This window comes from Schistocerca nitens, chromosome 2 (genome assembly GCF_023898315.1).
Source record: "Schistocerca nitens isolate TAMUIC-IGC-003100 chromosome 2, iqSchNite1.1, whole genome shotgun sequence".
In the NCBI taxonomy this organism is placed as follows: Eukaryota; Metazoa; Arthropoda; class Insecta; order Orthoptera; family Acrididae; genus Schistocerca; species Schistocerca nitens.
This window is the reverse complement of record NC_064615.1, coordinates 679,859,458-679,881,945: the sequence shown is the minus strand read 5'-3', so window position 1 is coordinate 679,881,945 and position 22,488 is coordinate 679,859,458. Positions and strand designations below refer to the sequence as shown.

Sequence of the window (22,488 nt, the reverse complement as noted above, 5' to 3'; positions counted from 1 at the left end):
CTGCTGTGAAAGTTGTTTCTTCTCACTTGCTTCACTCCACAATGCAAACACAATGGCAGTTGTCAATTGTGTACCATTCCTCAAGGTCATATTATACACTGCTCAGCCTGATTTCGCTGTTCTGATTAAAAGCTCTTCAAAGCAACATTCTTTGCTACTGGGTAACAGTACACTATGTTTCAAAACACTTTTGTTGTACCTAGTGAAGAGGGAACATATTTCAGTAACACAAAAGCTTGTTTACAGATTAAATATGTCAACACCTTCTGGAAAGTAATAACATCCTCATGTCACACTCTGCAACCTTGCACTTTTTACTGAACATAGTTACCCTTTGTACTGGCAATGTTTCTTCACCGTTCTGTTGTACTGATTTAAGTCATAGTCACCTTCATAATTATGCTGAAGAAAGGAAGTTGAAAAATTGTTATTGCTAAATGAGACAGGAATACCTAATCTTTCATTTCCAGAATGAATTTACTCTTCCATTTTTATTATCTCAACTTATAAAGACTTTGGATTCCTTCAAAAGGTAAGTTATCCTTCCATTTTCTTGAATGAGTCACAAAGGCAGTGGACAGTGAAGAAGAAATAGCATAGCTTTAAAAATTACAGGAAACTCTGAGTGGTGTAGGTGTATAGGCTTGTACATCCGTAGGAAACTTTCCGTCTGAACAGTCATAATAATTCAAAACATGTACTCTGGATTATCTCCTTTTGAGTTGCCTGAAACATGGTAACTGACAAAATATTTTTCACAAGTATTTCCCTAAATGACATACACTTCCCATGCAATAATTTATAACTGCTTGTATTTGTACTTTTTTAAACTCATTCTTTCACACTTTACCTAAAGGATAAAACAAAAATGCAGCAATGAGCAGGAATAAGCAAGGGCTCTGACAGTGTGATAAAATTTATGATTTCTCATCCAGATTATATTCTCACAATACTTTCCTGTCACTTATGTGCTACATATATTTCAGTCTGTTGTTAAATGAATAAGGCAGAAAGTATGAAGAGAAGAAGCACTCTCAGAAAACCAACAAAGTAAGCCACACGCTCCACTGCCCATGACCACGTGAAACTACAAAAGTAGAGCTGTGGCTGCAGGGTCATGGTTCAGTGACCCTGAAGGTCATGTTTACAAATGGGTAAAATATTTCTTCAAAAACCTGATATTTTAGTGTAAACAAATGTGGTGGTTTACAGACAGTACACAGCAGGTATTGCAATCATTACAATGAAACTGCAGTAACAATCCTTGTGTGATTCTTATACAATTTTGCATACAAAAGTAACATTACTACTTCTTTGATCAAACATAGTCAGCAAAGGAAAAGTGTGGTAATATGAAGAAGAAATGGCTTTATGCTCACACTGGATATACAAAATATGTACCCTTTAAATAACACAAAAAATTATTTCAAGAATTTTTTTTAAACATAGTAGTCAATTGTGGCCAACACACAAGAGAAGGTTACATAAAAAGTCAAACTTAAAGCAAAATGCACACTAATTTGTGAAACACCATAATATCTTTGTATAAGAAGTAATTCTGTGTTCCAATTATACCACTTGAATCTTTTTTTAAAACAACATCATGCAGCTGCACAAGAATTCCTCAAGATGTTCGCAATCATTTCTTCACTGAACATCGCAGACTTTTCCAGCAAACTTCAACCAACCACTGGCTTTTCTTACATCAATTGCTTCCCATTCTTTTGGTGTTACTGTGTTTCTGATTTGCAGTAGCATGTTCATAAATATAAACCAATACAAAATTGTTTGAACCAGAGGTGGCCAGTATTCATGTACTAATGTGCTACAACACACTGTAAATATCACACTTAAATTGTGCCATTTCTCCTCAAATATGAGCCGGAAATCTCATAAAAATTATACCATTTCCCTTTGAATGTGGGCTGGAAAATGCAATAAAATTACACCATTTCTCTTCGAGCGAGTGCAGGTATGCAAATAAAATTGACAAAAACATGCTGCCGGCCACTGTGGCTGAGTGGTTCTAGGCGCTTCGGTCCAGAACCACGCGCCTGTTATGGTCGCAGGTTCGAATCCTGCCTCGGGCATGAATGTGTGCGATGTCCCTAGGTTAGTTAGGTTTAAGTAGTTCTACGTCTAGGGGACTGATGACCTCAGATGTTAAGTCCCATAGTGCTTAGAGCCATTTGAACAATTTTTGAAAAACATGCTTTTTAGTGCTCTTTCCATGATAACCAGAAACCAGTGTCGAGTACTAAAATTATGGTCAGCCATGCTACAATCAACTCAGAGAAGGGACACAAGTGTCTGGTTTCCACTGTGCATGCCCTTATGTGTCATTATGCCTTCCGGCCCTACAAGTGCTATATTGCTCACAGCACCAGGATGGTATTTTTCTTTGTAAAGTGTTATGGAAGCATAGAGTTGAGGGATTTTTGAGGGGCATTTGATATATAGGTGCTGTGGCTCAGTGGTCACGTGCATTGACTGGCAATTTTTTGACTCGCATTTCATCCCAGCTGCTATCTACATTTTCTTTTTGTCCTCACAATGTTAGATAATTAATTGTATAATTTAAATACATTCAAACTGGTCAATTCACAGGTCTAAAATTAGTATGTTCAATTTAGTTACAATTTCGAACCTTGTAAGCAAAATGCTATTAATGGTGGTAAAAAAAAAGCAAGTATATGAGGAAATATAGTACGAAAATTTATGAAAAGAGTTGAGTCTACGGGTGTGACGTTTCTAACGCATTATTTTGCTCTTTGTGTTTGTTATTCGGGAAGAGCGATGAGTGGTGTAGAGGGGAGTGAAAGACCTAGGACACATTAATGCATTAATAAACAAACATAGCAGAAATCGTAAACGTATAAAAAAATACTTGATTTTAGTGCATTAGGTTAGAGCTATTATCACAACAGTATTAAGTTGTGTTCATCGAAAGACATAGTGTAACCCAATCTTTTTTGTAATATTGAAGCACATTGGTAAAACTTTGCTTGAGCCACCACTGGTTTGAACTGTGACGAAAAGTTGTCCATGGTTGCATTAAGTTGCCTGCTTATGTTTGTTAATCTCCAGTTATCAATGACTATTATCCTATTGAGCATATACTGTCATCAATGTGCAGTTCATAGTGAACAAAAGATGAGTATATTTTACAGCTGTTACAGTAATATGAAGTGTGGCAACATCAGATCACAACAATGAGAGTGCTTTATCATAAAAATGAAGCAAACAATGGAAATTCCAGGATAGAATGTAACAATACTATGAAAAAGATACTTGCCACATGCCATATAGCAGAGATGCTGAGTCGCAGATAGGCACAACCAAAAGACTGTCAGAAAGTGAGCTTTTGGCCAACAAGGCATTCATTGAAAAATAGACGGCACACACACACACACACACACACACACACACACAGACAACCACAGTTTCTGGCAGCCAAAACCAGAAGTCTGGCCAAATGCTCACTTTCTGACAGTCGTTTTGTTCTGCCTATCTGCGACTCAGCATCTCCTCTATATGGTGAGTAGCAACTATCCTTTCATAATATCATTATCATAAAAATGGCTGTTTATAAACAAGCTTATCCAAACGTAGCCTCACAAAATTTATGTAACTTAACTTTAAATTGTGTTACTACTTTCTTCTTAAAAATTGGTGCTGACCCCAACTGTAACCAAAGCTATTGCCACAGTATGCATAATTCTTCATCAAATACAGATCTCAGCTACCATCATGAATATTTAAAGTCATTTAAATTCTCCAAGGGCGTGTAAAAAAACCTTTGTACTCACCTTGCTGTGCTACACCAATTTTACAGCTGGAGGTAGTAATAATGTTAGCTATAATAAAAAAAAGAAACAGGTTGCAGCTTACCTTATCATAATCCAGCTGGTACCTGTCAATCATTGACTGAATCTGGTTGGCTCTGTGTGTGTATAACAAGATACGTACACCTGACGTCAGAATCAGCTGTACTGCACTGCTCTTTGGTACAGATGTTTCAGCAATCTCGTCAAAGCTGTGATAAGATAAATTCCAAATAAAGCCACAGGCCGCCACAAAATCACACTTTCTGAGATTAAAATAGTGACACAATATTATAGATACATGCAATGTATTCCCAGTTGTGAATATGGGCAGCATCAGCTGTATAATGGATGCACGTCTGAAGGAACATTTCATTGTACTTCTGAACAACATAGGCACTGCAATATCATATTGTATCATAATATTATAGCTAGTTTCAGCACAGACTATTACAGCTACTGGAGATTAAAGAAAACATTTCAACTTATGTGGTGATTATACAGGTGGTGCAGATGAAAGTAGCCCATGTAATTGCAAAGGAAATGCAGTGAAATTACAGAAACAAAGAGCTGAAATGGACTTACCATTTATTTACAATGAAAAATACATTTATAGAAGATGTTGAAAGTGACCCCCTACAATATCAATACACAGCTGTGCACATCTAAACATATTCAGATACACCCTGCATAAAGTTTGAATATCGAAGGCTGCAATTTCATGACTGATGTCTTTCAGCTCATGTATTGCATGTGGATTTGCTTCACAGACCTTGCTCTTCAAGTGTCCCCACAGGAAAAGAATCAGATGTTTTTAGATCTGGTGAAAGTGGTGGCCATAAATGTTTGCTGACAGTTTGTTCCTCAGCGAAAACATCATGAAGTCTTTCCACGGATACCTCAGATATGTGATATGTTGTCCTATCTTGCTGGAAGAAGCAGTATTGTCTTTCATATTCAGTGATTTGAGCACAAAATGTATCAAAAATTTCAACATATGCAAATGTGTTGAGGGTAGTGTCAAAAAATATCGGTCCAATGATGTGTGTTCCTGTTACACTGCACGTAAGGCCAATTTTTTCATAATGGAGTGGTTGTTGATACACAATGTTAGGGTTCTCCATTGTCCAGTACCTCGTGTTCTGTGAATTCACATGGCCAGAAAGGTGAGACCACAAATCATCATTCACAGTGTAATGGAAAGGGTCTAACAAACTGTTGTTAGTGTTATTGAAAAGCCACATACCATAATATACACGTTTCTGACTGCCATCCTCCTGTAATTGCTGCACAATCATCACAGAATGTGGCTTCAGATTAAGACTTTTCAATTTCTGCTGGCAACACCTATTCACATCCACCTATTGGTCCAATTTATGTGTAGAGTTTGGGCTCTGAATAATTCTTCACCGAATGTTTGCAATAACTTCTGGTGTGCAAACTGAAGGAATTCTTCGTCGTTTTAAATTTTGCACCAATCCACGGGTGCACCGATTTTTATACAGACTTTGTATTGCTCTCTTTGCTGGTAGTCCTCTATCCAGTACTTGACGCCAAAAGTTTTGTATCAATCCAACCTGTTTTCACAAATGCTTCCACAATTTCAATTCTTTCTCTTATCAAGAAAGTCATTTTGCAGACAGCAAAGAGAACCATCTAACTTCACTGATGAAATAAACAGAAATGCTGCCAGAAGAATGCTAACAATTGATTATTCATTAAATTGTCAATTGCAGTAGCTATTTACTCTATTTCAGAAGTCGAAATATTGCATTCTCATTCAAAGGGGAGCCAGGCTACTTTTAACTGTGCCATCCTGTAGTTGAGAACAACAACAACAACACACATGCACACACGCACACACACACACACACACACACACACACACACACACACTTAGCTCCTCCACTGACACTCAATTCTTTTCTTTGTTCTGTTTATTTTTTATTTTTTCTTCTTGTATACTGCAGAGGGAACTCTGTACCACTATCGCTTCCTATTTTCCTTGTTCAGTTGTGAATGGTTCATGAGAAGAACAGTTGTTAGTAAGTCTACATAAGAGACTGAATCTCTATAATTTTACCTTCGTGGTCTTTTCACAAGATATATACAATATACATAGAGTGACTTTTCTATGAATGTGTGCTCTCAGAACATTAATAGTGAAGCTCTCCATGCTGTAGAATGCCTCTCTTGCAGTGTCAGTAACTAGAGTTGGCAGAGTGTGTCCGTGATGCTTTTGTGCATACCAAATGAACCTGTAACAAAGTGTGCTGCACTTCTTTGGACCTTATCTGTTTCCTCTATTAATAATCCCTGCTATGGATCCCGGACTGATGAGCAATATTGAAGTATTTGTTAAATGAAGGTTTTGTAACTATGTCCTTTGTAAATGACCAACATTTCCTGAGCATCTTTCCTATGAATCTCAGTCTGGCACCTGCCTTATCTGTGATTTGTTTTATATGGTCATTCCACTTGAAGTCGCTCCATAAGCATTCTCATGGATATTTTATGGATGTGACTGCTTCCAGTTATTGTTCTGAAATGGTGTAATCAAATAATAATGGGTTTTTCTGCTTACCTATGTGCAACACATTACATTTGTTTATGTTGAAGGCCAACTGCCAATCCCTGCACCAAACATCAAGCCTCTGCATGTCTTACTGCACCTTGCTACAATTTTCTAGCATTGCAGCTTCTCTGTACACAACAGCATCATCAGTGAAAAGTGTCACGAAACTTTCCATGTTATCCACTAGGTCGCTTACATACAATGTGAAAAGTAATGGTCCTACAACACTCCTTTGGCAAGCTGGCTTTCACACAACCATTATTTTTGGAACTCATGTTCATTCCTGAAGAGGAGATTTTTGGTCTCTAGAAATATCACAATATCCCAGCATAAAACGTGTACAAAAATTATGCAACAGACAGACATCAGAGTTATAGGCCTATAGTTTTGTGGATCCATTCATTGAGCCTTCTTGAAAATGGGAATGACCTGTGCTTTTTCCTAAAAATCAAGAACACTTTGCTCTTCCAGAGACCTAAGGTATGCTCCTGCTAAAAGACAGGCAAGTTCTTTCACACACTTTATGGAGAAATATGCTGGTATCCCATCAGGTCCAGTGGCCTTACCTCTGTTGATCGATTTCAAATGCTTGTCTATCCCATTGTCACTTGTTTCAATATCAACCATTTTGTCATTTGTTTGGTGATGTAAAGTAGGTACTACAATGCGATCTTACCCTGTGAAACAGTTTTGGAAAAAGATGTTTAGTATTTCGACCTATTCTGTGTCAGCCTCCATTTCAGTGCCATTATAGTCACACTGAGTGTCTGGACAGATGGTTTCAATCGATTTACTGATTTAACATAAGACCAAAACTTCTTAGATTTTTCTGTCAAGTTTGTAGATAGAATTTTAATTGCAAATTTGTTGATCACTTCACGCATGACTCTCCTTAAGCTAATTTTGGCATCATTAAGTTTTTGTTTCTCTGTATGCCTTTGGCTGTATTTAAATTTACAGTGAAGCTCTCTTTGCTTTAGCAGCAGCTTCCTAACACAACTGTAGAACCATGGTGGGTCTCCCTCATCCCTCACAACTTTGCTCAGCACTTACCTATCTAAAGCATACTGTACAATATTCTTGATCTTTGACCATTGATGCTCAACATCCTGTGTGGGAGAGATTTTTTCAGGTTGTCTGCTCAGGTAATTTGAACTCTGTTTCTTGTCATTCTTGCTAAGCAGATATATCTTCCGACCTTCCTTTTTATTTATATTTGCAACTGTATTCAGTAATGCAGTAACAGCCCTATGATCACTGATTCTCTGTTCTCCACTGGGTCAGAACATGTAGGCCTGTCGGTGACATGGATATTTAAGACATTATTTTCACAAGTCGGTTCTCTGATTAGCTGCTCATGGTAATTTTCGGATAAGGCACTTAAATCAACTTCACATGATTCACAGCCACTACAACCCATCTTTAATCACTCAAGTCTTCAGTCTATGGTTGGTAACTTGAAATCTCCACCTAATACTACAACATGAGCAGGAAATGTATGCAAAGTATTCACCAAGTTTTCTCGCAGATGTTCCACCTCAACTGCTCCTCAGGCAGGAGGTCAATAAAAGCAAAACATGACGATGTCTGGTCCACCTTTAACATTTATTTTCATCCATGAGAAACCAGCACTGTTCTCTGAGATAACATATTAACACTTCCGAAACCAAAGAAAACCATAAGATAACAAAAAGAGGACGTGGAAATAAAAACATAAAGGAAAGGAGCCTGAAGATATATTTTACAGGTAACTATCAAATGAGCATATGGTGTATGACATACAAAGTAATCACCAATGAAAGTTAAATTTTCATGATTGCATTGATCAATTTTGTGACTGGAAGCAACACACTTTAAAACCAAATGAATCAACTACAGAATCCAGGATGGAATGTAACAATATTTGAAAAGGATAGTTGCTACTCATCATATAGCACAATAAAAAGATGGTGCAAAATGAGCTTTCAGCCAACAAGGCCTTTGTCGAAAATAGACAAAGTACTGTCAAACGGGGTGATTTCGGACGGTTTTGTCATTATTTTGATTGTAACGTTCGTATATATTGTTAGATTAAATTGATTGTTATGGAAGTGGTAGGGTATAAGTGTAACGAATAAAATATCCCAGAACCAGAAAGTGTATGTGTAGGTATATTTATCTGAGGCAGTTAAATAAAGTGTCTGAAGTCACCCCATGGATTGGGGTGATTTCGAGCACATGTGGTTTTTAAATCTCTGTCCGAAGTTACAGTATATAGAGGGTGAATTCGGACTGTTACTGCCTTTTTTTTAAATTCTACATGCTTTTTAATTCATTTTGGTGACATTTTACACATTTTAAGGTAGCCCTTTGTTACGAATAAGTGATATGGAATGATATAATGAATTTTATATATTACATTATTATTATTATTATTATTATTTTTTTAAATGAGCTTTCTGCACTTCATTTTGTAGGGTTGATTTAGGTATACCATACAAATCTCACGCTTTTCTTTAGGATAATTTACCACTCTGAGTATCACAAACAGCTTTATCTAAAAGTTCCGGGTCATCATTACACCATACTGCAGCACCTCTCCTGCTCTTATACATTCTTGGCATTGTCCGAAATCACTCCACATAGTACACAGTTTTACAAAAACTGTCATTATTTTATAACCTTGTACAAGAAATTTGACAAACTTGTACAGAAATTGTCTCAATGCTGTTAGCTACTGAGTGCATCAACAATTACGGTAACAATAACTTCCCACTTGGCGCAACAATAGAAAGTTTCCACTTTACGATAATGCATGGATTTTTAACACTAAGACTGTTCGTCAATTATTCACCTAGGGAAGCAATAAAAGTTGTGGGAAGTGATAAATGCAATCTTGCACTTAAAATAACTGGCACACAGACGTTAAAATAAGTAACTCTTTGTTTCTATGCAGTGGCAAAGAGCAAATAAGCCATACTGTCCGAATTCGCCCCAATGTCCAAAATCACCCTGTTTGACGGTATACTGTTTTACAAGCTTGGTAGTCAACATCAACACGCTGAAGAGTAGAATTAACTCATTAGGAACAGATAACACAATCTGAAATAGTGAAAATCTTGCATTGTAGTATTTAGTGAGCTTTCAATCAGGAACAGTTTCAGGCACATACAGGGAAGTGGTGAACTGAGGATACCACCGTCACATTATACCTTTAGAAATGACTACAAAAATCAGAAAAAAATTGTTTTGGATAAATGAAAGAAAATATAAGCTAACCTGAAAGTGTCAGTGACAGTAAGGGCATCATGGGTGGACGATGCCTTGTCCTGCCGCACTAGACGCACCCCAGAATGAGATACTGCAAGGTGCTGAACAGTCGGATGCTGATGACCACCCTGAAACAGATATCTCACATTCAGTGTCCAATTATAAAAAAAGAATAATAATTCATTACAGAATTTACATAGCATATCACTGCAGCTGTTTAGGTAACACAACTGCGTATTTTACCACATTTTTTTAAAAGTGTCTATCACAAAGATAGCAGTTGTCGAACATGATCAAAAGGTACATTCAGAAATGTAACTGAATACTTGATCAAATTATGTAAAATAAATTTGAAGGAAAAAAAAGAAAACATATTCGTTGTGTATTAGTGTTGTATTTTTGGTATTACATCTAAAGAGGCTCCTCCATACATAAGCATGCTGTTGTGCTTTGCAGCTGTTTTTCCATTTCACCAGATCAAAAACTGTGTTATTAAAAATAAACAAAAATAAAGGAAGGCAATCAAATGATGTATGGTCCATAGGTACAGATAAAGGCAAAGACTTCAATAGCTTTCGATCTTGCACTCTTTATCTACACTCCTGGAAATTGAAATAAGAACACCGTGAATTCATTGTCCCAGGAAGGGGAAACTTTATTGACACATTCCTGGGGTCAGATACATCACATGATCACACTGACAGAACCACAGGCACATAGACACAGGCAACAGAGCATGCACAATGTCGGCACTAGTACAGTGTATATCCACCTTTCGCAGCAATGCAGGCTGCTATTCTCCCATGGAGACGATCGTAGAGATGCTGGATGTAGTCCTGTGGAACGGCTTGCCATGCCATTTCCACCTGGCGCCTCAGTTGGACAAGCGTTCGTGCTGGACGTGCAGACCGCGTGAGACGACGCTTCATCCAGTCCCAAACATGCTCAATGGGGGACAGATCCGGAGATCTTGCTGGCCAGGGTAGTTGACTTACACCTTCTAGAGCACGTTGAGTGGCACGGGATACATGCGGACGTGCATTGTCCTGTTGGAACAGCAAGTTCCCTTGCCGGTCTAGGAATGGTAGAACGATGGGTTCGATGACGGTTTGGATGTACCGTGCACTATTCAGTGTCCCCTCGACGATCACCAGTGGTGTACGGCCAGTGTAGGAGATCGCTCCCCACACCATGATGCCGGCTGTTGGCCCTGTGTGCCTCGGTCGTATGCAGTCCTGATTGTGGCGCTCACCTGCACGGCGCCAAACACGCATACGACCATCATTGGCACCAAGGCAGAAGCGACTCTCATCGCTGAAGACGACACGTCTCCATTCGTCCCTCCATTCACGCCTGTCGCGACACCACTGGAGGCGGGCTGCACGATGTTGGGGCGTGAGCGGAAGACGGCCTAACGGTGTGCGGGACCGTAGCCCAGCTTCATGGAGACGGTTGCGAATGGTCCTCGCCGATACCCCAGGAGCACAGTGTCCCTAATTTGCTGGGAAGTGGCGGTGCGGTCCCCTACGGCACTGCGTAGGATCCTACGGTCTTGGCGTGCATCCGTGCGTCGCTGCGGTCCGGTCCCAGGTCGACGGGCACGTGCACCTTCCGCCGACCACTGGCGACAACATCGATGTACTGTTGAGACCTCACGCCCCACGTGTTGAGCAACTCGGCGGTACGTCCACCCGGCCTCCCGCATGCCCACTATACGCCCTCGCTCAAAGTCCGTCAACTGCACATACGGTTCACGTCCACGCTGTCGCGGCATGCTACCAGTGTGAAAGACTGCGATGGAGCTCCTTATGCCACGGCAAACTGGCTGACACTGACGGCGGCGGTGCACAAATGCTGCGCAGCTAGCGCCATTCGACGGCCAACACCGCGGTTCCTGGTGTGTCCGCTGTGCCGTGCGTGTGATCATTGCTTGTACAGCCCTCTCGCAGTGTCCGGAGCAAGTATGGTGGGTCTGACACACCGGTGTCAATGTGTTCTTTTTTCCATTTCCAGGAGTGTAGTTTAAGAACACATGTCCATGCACACAAATGTGGTAACCCTATATTACAACATGTATCACACTGACAACTTGCTGGGCATGAACATAAGAAGATGTGGGTCGCCAGCTCATCTTCTTACAATTCAACTTGCCCATGCTGGCACCTTGTGGTACAGTTCCAGCTTCTAGATGGCAACACAACCAAACAATGGTAGCAGCATTGCATGAAGATCAGTGTGCACAACCAATAGACAGCACCACCTTGTGAGTCAGACTAGCAACCTACCTATTATAATTCTGGAACGAAGGGCACTCTTCCCCATTCTGCTACAGTTCATTGTATGCTCACTTTACTCCACTCTTGGCACTCTTGTTTAGACTCATCCCAGCTATGTACACGTACTTTGTATGGAACTTACAGTCAATGATCTCATTAAAATGATTTGATTATTCTATGCTTACTTATTTGTGTGTCAGTATACAAGTGGCGACGAATACAGTTCGTTATTTACATGGGTTTTTTCGATGAAGTTTTACTGCAGCAGCAGCAGCTGGAAAGCCAGAAATGGTTGGAAATGCAGCAGCAGGGACACGCAGCCAATTTGGCTAGAATGTTACAGGCCTGTTAATGTGGGCACGAAATTTGCTGGCCTCTCTGCCATCTTTCCCCGCTTATAAAGATGCTGCCAAAAACTGGGAATCATATGAGAAATGCCTATTGCAACACTTCACTTCACAGACTTCAAGGTAATAGATGCCGAATTTCTTAAAGCTCTCAATCTGTTGCGGATCTCTCCACAAATGTACCATTTGTTAGGCAAGTTAGCCCCCTTCAGGACCCTGCATCTCTGTCCTTCAATGAAATTTGGACTGTGCTGACTTTTTATTGTTGTTGTGGTCTTCAGTCCTGAGACTGGTTTGATGCAGCTCTCCATGCTACTCTATCCTGTGCAAGCTTCTTCATCTCCCAGTACCTACTGCAACCTACATCCTTCTGAATCTGCTTAGCGTATTCATCTCTTGGTCTCCCTCTACGATTTTTACCTTCCACGCTGCCCTCCAATGCTAAATTTGTGATTGTATTTATAACCCTGTAATCACCTGACCAAAAGTCTTGTTCCTCCTGCCACCAAACTTCACTAATTCCCACTATATCTAACTTTAACCTATCCATTTCCCTTTTTAAATTTTCTAACCTACCTGCCCGATTAAGGGATCTGACATTCCACGCTCCGATCCGTAGAACGCCAGTTTTCTTTCTCCTGATAACGACGTCCTCGAGTAGTCCCCGCCCGGAGATCCGAATGGGGGACTATTTTACCTCCGGAATATTTTACTCAAGAGGATGCCATCATCATTTAATCATACAGTAAAGCTGCATGTCCTCGGGAAAATTTATGGCTGTAGTTTCCCCTTGCTTTCAGCCGTTCGCAGTACCAGCACAGCAAGGCCGTTTTATTATTGCAAATATACTCATGATTTCTGTGACAGTGGAATGTTATCAGTGCAGGAAACAACCTCATCAATCATATTGGACTTGGGCTGTGGAACTGTAAAGTTTAAGTCACAAGCATCATTTCATTATGCTCAATTAAGGAATCTTATGCAGACATAATGGTTCAGGACACTATCACCAGTTTGGCCCCTGATAAAGAAATCTGCCATTGGGCACTGTAGTTTGAAGCCCCTCCTTAGAAGAAGTACTTAAGTTAGCACAAGCATCTGAAGTTTCTCGAACTGCAGGCCATATATTAGATTTCTAGGGTGATATGGCCACTGTCAACTCGGATGACAATAGGCACATGTGGTCCAGCATGCCTTCGGAGTAGGAAGTCGTGGGACTACAGCACGCCATGCTGCAAACATTCCACAAACACACACAGCCCGTGGTAGACGTTAATGTTGTTAGCCATGTATGTGATAATTTTGTAATTGTTTCTAAGAAACTGTTCATCGATGCGTGTATCAACGGTACGCCCCTTCAATTGGAAGTGGATACAGGCACGGCAGTATCGCTTTAACTCTGACACTTAACTGCTTTGCGGTTTCCCTCCAATGCCTCCAGCTTCAGGCCATCTTGTCAGTTCTAACCCACAACAAATTCCTGTTCTTGGACAGTTTGTGGCACAGACCACAACCGTGATGAAGTTGTTTTCACAGGTCCCACAACTGAGGACCATCTTCACAACTTTCAGCTTCTGTTTCAGACCATGCAAGTCTCAAATGCAATTTGGATAAGTTAAACTTCTTACAACCATCTATTAAACACCAGTGTATGTCATTTGCCATCAGTGGATACAGTCGACAAACAGTCATATACCAGCTATTGAGGGCCTACTAAGTCCTACTAATGTGAAGAAGCTCCAGGCACTTTTTAGGCAAAGTCGTATATTACCACAAGTTCTTACCACAAACATCTAGAGTAACATATCCTTTCAATCAATTGCTCAAGAACAGTGCCTCATTTGTTTGGAATCCTGACTGTGAACAACTATTTCATAAATTGAAAGATAGTCTGCATTCCACCCCATGCCTGGCCACATACCAGCCCTGTGGCCAGCTTGTTGTGGCTATTAACGCATCACAGTACGATGTGGCAGCCATGTTGTCTCAACGCAACAGATGGTTCAGAACTGCCCAATGCTTTTGCCTCAGACATGTTCAAGTCAGCACAGAAGAATTACTCGCAAATTGTGAAGGAGGCCCTCACCATTGTTTATGCTCTCAAGAAGTTTCATGTGTTTCTCTATGGTGTCAAGTTCCAACTGGTTATGGATCATCAACCTTTAGATTCCCTCTTTAGCCTCGAGACACATCTGTCAGACAAGATGGCACACAGACTTCAATGGTGGGCTCTGTTCCTCAATAGTTTTCACTGCAAGATCCACCCGCCCGATGGCTCAGCACTCTAGTGCCGATGCCCTTTCTCACCTTCCTATGGTTTAGCCACTGAAACAAGAACTGAGGTGATAAACATGGCGAGACAACAACAATGCAGGAACACTCCAAACAATGACAGTAGGTATCTCAACACACGGAACTGGAATGCAGTATGACCGAGTTGCACATGCGGACTATGGCGAGTACCAGACTGCCGGGATAGAGTTGCAAGTCTGCCTAAATACCTGACTACGGTAAATGTGATTAGCTGTGGACTTCACATGGTACAGAGGCTCGCGGCGCAGGTGCGCGCTGGAGCACAGAGACCCCTAGTGGGTGTCCAGGTCCATACCCTCTGGCACACATTCAACTTCTGCACATTCCGACATCAAATCCCCACCCCCGAACCTGTGTGTAGGGGTGAAAACGCCCCAGTGGTGCTGTGGTGGGCGGAAAGAGGGAATGGAGGGAGGCCTTGTGGCATCGATTTCCAGCAGTGGGGTGGGTGGGCCGTCCGTGGAATCCATCGAAACGTCATCGGAGGGCAGGGCATCACACGGCGTCTCCATCATTGTGGATGCGGGAAGGAGTGCCAACAGCCGGTGGCAGCAAGGCCAACTCGAGGGCCTCATGCACACCAGAAGGGGGTGGGGGGTTGGGGGACATGAGATGCCATGAAGGGGAACGAGGCCCGAGTTGGTTATGGTGGCGGCGTTCGAGGCCTTTCTGTGTCTGTACCGATGTCACACATCACCCATGGGCTGCAACTACTGTGGCAGGAGTCCAAGCAGCCTTGCCCCCATAAGAACCGGCCCACACAGATGAGGTGCGATAAATGCTCAGGAATAAGGTGAGAGCCAACATGGTGGTGGAGGATTTGACTGCTTTTGTCAGCTGTTGTATAAACGTCCTGACCAGCCATTCCTCTGTGCCACTGGAGGACGGATGAAACGGTAGAGGGCAGATGTGTTTGATACTGTTGGCCTCACAGAATGCATGGAAGGAGGCTGCCATGAATTGGGGGTCATTATTGGAGACCAAGGTACGAGGTAGGCCTTCGATGGTGAGAACCTGAGTGAAGGCAGTGAGTGTGGCATCAGTTATGGTGGAAGCCATGCGTACCACGTAAGGATATCTGGAGTACGCACCCACAATGACTAACCACATCTATCCCAAGGACGGGCCCACAAAATCGAGATGGATGTGGTCCCAGGGTCGGGGAGGCGTGGGCCGGGGAGCAAATGATTGCAGCGGGCTGGCCTGGTTACGCGCAAAACACCATGCACCCATGGGCCAAGCATTCGATGTCACCATTGATGTCAGGCCAATACACATGTCGCCGAGCCAATGCCTTCATATGGGACATCCCTCAGTGTCAACGATGTAGCAAGCGCAAATCAGGTGGGATGACTGCCCAATGCGTGTCAGCTTCTGCGGCCAGCAGAAGGACACCCACCACAACTGAGAGCCTGTGGGAGAGGTGCCACCAGGGGCTGAAATCAGTTTTCAACCAGTAAGTCAGATAGGTGGGCCAACCGTGGGTCATGTAGCGGAGAACCTGACACAGAATGGGGTCTCATCGTGTGGCAGAGGCGACCTATGCAGCCGTGACAGGAAAGCCATCTAGTGTACCTGGGCGGGGCCTATCAATGTGAAAGCAGAAGAGGACTTCCTGCTGGTCGAACTCAAAATCAGTGCCCGAGGGGAGACATGGCAAGGCATTGGCGTTGGAGTGTTGAGAGATGGGCTTATATCAGGCCGCGTGGAGTGGCCAAGTGGTCTAGGCAATCACGTCACGGACTGCACGGCCCCTCCCGCCGGAGGTTCGAGCCCTCTCTTGGGCACGGGTGCGTGTGTGTTGTTCTTAGTATGAGTTAGTTTAAGTAGTGTATAAATCTAGGGACCAAGGACCTAAGCAGTTTGGTCCCTTAGGATTTCACACACATTTGAACAATTGCTTATATCGAATAACGGAAGTGTAATTGCGTGCCCAGCTCTGGAGACATTGAGCAGTTCTCCTGGGGAGGTGTGTTTGTGTGTGGGCCAAAGAAGGTAACCAAAGACCTGGGATCAGTGAGGGGAGTGAACTTCATCCCAAACAGGTAGATGTGGAACTTCTGAATGGCAAACACAATCGCCAGAGCTCTTTCTCAATCTGAGAACAGTTCCTCTGTGTTGGGGATAGTATCTTGGAGCGCATATGCTATGGGCTGTTCTGAGCCATTCACATTACTGTGAGCCAGGACAGCACCAATACCACAGGCTGAAGCATCAGTGGTCTGGAGAGAAGGGGTCAGGCAAGGGGCAGACTTGAGCATAGTTTCCAAGTGAAGAAAAGCTCGATCACAAGCAGGAGTCCTGTTGAACAGCACTGCTTTGTGATGTAAATGATTGAGGAGCTGTGCAACATCAGCAGCCTGGGGTAAAATACTTTCAGTAGTAGTTAATCTTGCCCAAAAAAACCTAGAGGTCAGATAAATCCTTGAGTTGGGGAAGCGCGTTGATGGTCATGACGTTGCGATCCGATGGATGAATGCCTTCTTTGCTGAGCCAGTACCCCAGGTATTCAACTACTGGTTGAAAGAAACTACACTTTTCCAGCCGACAGCGTAAGCCTGTGGCCTGCAGTGCGTGAAATAAGGTATTGAGGTTGTGCAAATGCCCGTGGCGTGTACAGCCAGTGGCCAAGATGTCATTGAGATAATTGACACAAGCTGGGATGGACTGTGTGAGCTGCTCCAGGTACCTCTGGAAAATGGCTGGCACTGAGGAAATACCAAATGGAAAGCACTTGTATTTATATAATCTGAAAGGCGTGACGAAGCCCACAATGTCCTGGGATTCCTCATCTAAAGGGCAATTGGTGGTAACCCTCCGCCAGGTCGCCATGCACAAGTCTGGTGAGAAGGTCTTCCTGGCTGAGAATGGGATAAATTTCAACAAGGGACCGTGCATTGACTGTAACTCTGAAATCCCCACATAGACGAAGGCAGCCATTGGGTTTCCTGATCACCCATGCACTTGCCTTCATGCGCTTGATGATGCCAGCAGCCTGCAGTCAATCGAGCTCTAGCTTAAGTGCTGGACATAATGTCCACATTCAAAATGCAGAGCTTGAGGAACAACTTCTGTGTCAATGGGGCATCCAGTGGGATGATTGACTGCAGTGTGTGCACGATATCCTGATGTCCCATCGGTGAGGGGCAGGAGTGGGTTGAGAAACTGTGACAGACAGACTGGCGATGGCCTTCTTTCTGAAAGAGCATGCACGTCTTCCAGCGATGGAGACAGTCTGCATGAGAGTGGGTGGAAAAGCACTGTGGCGGCTCCGAAGCCACAGAACCACCAGACAAGGACGAGTCTCAACAACGTTGCTCTCTGTGGGCTGTACCACGCCGATGGTGCAAGGGGGGTGCCCGCAGGGAGGACTCTACTGTCGCCACCTGTGGCCTCACCATGATATGCTCATTCACCACTTGTGCAATTTCAAAGGACTGGGCTATGTGCAGAATGTCTTCTGGCATGGGGTTATCGAGTTTCAACGCATCCTTGCAGACCTCTGGATTGGGGGCCAAGTGAATGATAACATCGCAAATCAAGGAGTCCGCATACAATGCCTTGCAACACTGATTGGTGCAAATGAAGTCGCATTTGTGGCTGAGACCCTGCAAGTCCATGATCCAAGAATGGCATGACTGGCCAGGCTGTTTATGGTACTTGTGGAACTCAAGCTGAGACGCCCCAATATGGTAAAGCTGGCAAGAGTAATTAGTCAGCAGCCCACATATCTAGTGAAAGGAGGGAGCCACAGGGTTGAACAATGGTGCCAACTTGTGGAGCAGAAAGAATGTGTCTAGTGAAGTCCAGGACAAGAAGAGCGACTGCTGTAGGGATGCAGGTATGTTTCCCCGTCTTCTTTAGCATCGTCAAAGGGCAGCGATGACAGCAGTCATAGGGAAGCATCAGAAACCAGGACACCTGGGAGCTGGTGTGGGAGTGCGTCCCATGCCGTGACTTTGTCTGTCAGCAACTGCAAGGATTGCTGTAAGACATCTAACTGGTGCTGCTGCTGCTGCATAAGCTGCTGCTGTTGCTCCAGGAGAAGACAGAAGAACTTAGCCTCCATGCTATCAAACCTTTTACCTCATTGCGAATGATATAGCCATGAGCGGTGCACAGCAGAGAATGGAGATACGAAGCTGCCAAGCGGGGAAGCCACAGACATGACAGATGAACAAGTAGGGAATGGCAGACCGATGACTGATCAGGACACAACCCGAGGCAAGCAAGCAAGAGCTGAGGTGATAAACACGGCGAGACAACAACAATGCAGGAACACTCCAAACAATGACAGTAGGTACCTGAACACATGGAACTGGAATGCAGTACGGCCGAGATGCACACGTGGACTATGGTGAGTACCAGACTGCTGGGATAGTACCACATCATCATCCTCATAGTCAGTTATCTGCTATATTAGCAGGTCCTTTGCCTCTCCATTTTCTGCGATCCATTGCTTCCTTCTTAAGGCTGCTGTATGTTGTACCATCCATAATGTCATCCAGTATCTGGAATCTCTTCCTTCCTCACTTCCTTTTCCCTTCTACATAACCTTCTAAAGCTGTTTTTATCAGTCCGTCATTCTTTCTTAATATATGCCCAATCCAATTTCTTTTCTTCCGTTTATTACACCTAGTAACTGTCTCAAGTGAGCTTCTTATTTCTGTAGAGAAAATGTGGAGAAGGGAGGAGATTCCATATTTGTCAGAAACTGTTTTGATTTCACGAATATTGATATTAATAAATTTTGCTCAGAGCATCACTTAGAAGTTTGTGCAACAGAAGTAGTATTTCATAATAAGTCCTTTATAATAGTAGGTATATACAGATCGCCTAGAGGAAATTTTAACTTCTTCATAAAAAATCTGGAAGCCCTGCTGTCCCATCTCATAGTAAAAAAACAAGGAAATAGTGGTTGTCAGGGATTTCAATGTTGATTTATCGAACAACTCTGTCAGTGAACAATTTTTGCAGTCAGTAACACTATCATTCAATTTAGTTCCTACTGTGAACTTTGCTACTAGGATCTGTAAATGCTCTGAGAGTGCTTTGTAGACAAATTTAGTGCCATACGTCTGTCTAAATACCTGACCAAAGGAGACGCGATTTGCTGCGGACTTCACGTGGCACGGAGAGTGGCGACCTCACACGGTGAGGCTTGTGGCACAGGTGCGTGCCGGAGCACACATACGGAGTTACTGGCGAGCATTCAACTTCTGTGCCTTCCGACACCAGAGGGAGCTAACTGAAATTGCATTTAAGCATGCCTAAACACTTCCAAGCAATGTCCAGTGGAAAGTGTTTTTGGTCACTGGTTAACAGATACAGCTCACTTAGAGCTGACAGATTTGTCATGGTCTCAATTTTGTACCATATGTTGTGAACATGACCTTTCACTGTCACTGAGTTTATATATTTTCAGTCCTCATTAGCTGATAACCACACTATGAATTTTTTTCTGTTATGTTGTTGCTCATATAGGTTTTTAGACATTTTCAATGTGCAGCATCTTCAACAGGCAAACAAGCACACTTAAATTTAGCATAATATGTTTTCTAACCATCTACAACTAAAGAAAAGAATATTTAATGTCAAACATAACATTTCTCTTATATTCCTTGCAATTAAACTTTTTAAATGAAGTTCTTCACTGAAGTTATGCTTAAACATGTCTAAACACTTATGACCAATGTTCAGAGGAAAGTTGTTATGTCACTGGATAACTGATACAGTTCTCTTAGAGCAGATTTGTTATGTCCAAAATTTTGTACCATATGTGGTGGACATGAGCGATCAATGACAGTGAGTTTATGTATTTTTAATTCACATAAACTGATTACCACACAACAGATTTTTTCCTTGTTATCTCATTGTTCATACAGGTTTCTGGACATCCTGAATGTGCAGGATCTGCAATTGGCACACAAGTACACTTAAATGTAACTGGAAGAGGATGACGTCCTATTCCAGTGGAAGTTACTGACGAGGTTGCTGTTGCTGAAACTGACCATGCAGCACATGGCCCGGGTAGTGTTAGTGGTCATGCAGAGTCATGAGAGCTTTCCATCCCATCGTCAACACTACAGAAAATTTTGATGTCAATTTTACACTGGTACCTGTACAAGATCCACATGATGTGTCAGCTGCAATCTCATAATTTGCAGCAACACTCTGCATTTGCTCTTTAGTTTCTGGCATGGATGGAAGTTGATGATATGTGACCTAGCAATATGTTACGGAGTGATGAGACATATTTTAAATGCAGGGTGCAGTGATTACACAGAACTGATGAATTTGGGGCACTGTTAAACCACATGTTGTGCATGAAGAGTCACTGCACTCACTGTATGTGATGTTTGGATTCACAAGCAACTTTACCCTCAGTCCATTGTTCTTTGACGAGAATGCACACAGAGGACCTGTCAGGTGTACTGTGATGTCTGCAAGTTATCGAGATCTCCTTGTACAGCAAGTGATTCCTGCTTTGGAAGAGAGCAACTGTGTGGAAACCACTGTTGTCATGCAAGATGAGGCAACACCTCATATCGTTCACCCAGTGAAAGATCTGCTTAACGCAACTTTACAAGAATATGCTATCACCAGAGGTTTCCCAATGGATGACCTGCAAGACCATCTGATCTGAATCCATGTGACATTTGGCTCTGGGGATATCTAAATGAACATGTTTACCAGTAACATTTTCAGTCTCTACCTGATCTGAAGGCCAATATACAGGAACACATTGCTCAGATTCCACCAGAACTGCTGTGAGCAACTGTTGATCATGTCATTTTACAGGTGCAGCACATCATCAATGTCTCTGGTGCTCATACTGAGTAAATTATGTAAGTGATGGTTAAGAATAAAATAAACATTTTGCCTTTCTTACTTGTTTAGCTTTCCTGCCCATGTCCCATTCCTAATGCATTACATAAGGAAATATTTCTATACGTATTTTTAACATTCAGAGCACCAGATTTGAATCTGGTGGGCAAAATTGGAACTATTTTTTTTTTCCAGTGTAAATTAGTTCTGCATTAATACATTGGAATATAAGGGGCGATCAAAAAGAAATGAGCAGGAGTCTGGAATGCACAAACCAGTGACAGGAGGGTAATATCGTGGCATACGTAACGAGGTGTGGTTGCAACTAGAGAGTTTAAAGCCCGTCGCTAGAGGGCTTACGTGCACGTCACTTGACTATACAGAGACAGCAACAGCATGCATCAATCGTCCAACACTAACATTCGCATGCAAACAGTGACATTGAGGCATCAAATGAAGAGCAAAGAGGTGTTGTTCATTTTCTGACAGCAGAAGGAGTAGGAGGAATGGACATTCTTTAATGAATGTCACAAGTGTATGGCGAACACTGCATGCCCCCTGCAAGGGTCAAGGCGTGGCACAAGCGCTTCAGGAAAGGATGGGTGTCGTCAGCCGATGATGCACGGTCTGTAGCATGAAACTACACTTCCTATGACATCGTCCAGCTGGTGGATGCACTCATTACCCAGGACCACTGAGGGACAGTGAAAGCCATAGCTGCCATGGTCAAATTGAGTGTCGGAAGTGTTTAGACTATCATGAAGGAATGACTGCACACGTGCAAAGTGTGTGCTGAACAGGTGCCCCACAGTCTTCAATCACACCAGGAAGCATGTTGAATGGCCCACTGTCTTGCTCTTCTGCAGCGCTATGCTCGGGAAGGGAATGCATTCCTGGCACGAGTGGTGGCTGGAGATGAGTCATGATGTCATCACTTGGAACCAGAATCAAAACGACAAAGTCTCCAGTGTCAGCATCCAGGGTCATCACCACCCAAAAAAGCCGAGGCCATCCACATGAGCGCAGGAAGTTTATGCTGACGTTCTTCTTTGACCAAGATGGCCCCCTTCTGATTC

General features: G+C 42.7%; 1 protein-coding gene across 1 annotated transcript in view; it reads right to left on the bottom strand.

Moving 5' to 3' along the window:
* The window catches only part of LOC126236813 (unconventional myosin-XV), a 498,803-nt gene that overhangs the window by 201,684 nt on the left and 274,631 nt on the right, over nt 1-22,488 (bottom strand). The window contains exons 45-46 of the mRNA XM_049946408.1: nt 9,658-9,776; nt 3,892-4,036 (exon numbers count right to left, since the gene is read on the bottom strand). Coding sequence (XP_049802365.1) covers nt 3,892-4,036; nt 9,658-9,776 — 264 coding nt within the window. The remainder of the gene's footprint in view (nt 1-3,891; nt 4,037-9,657; nt 9,777-22,488) is intronic.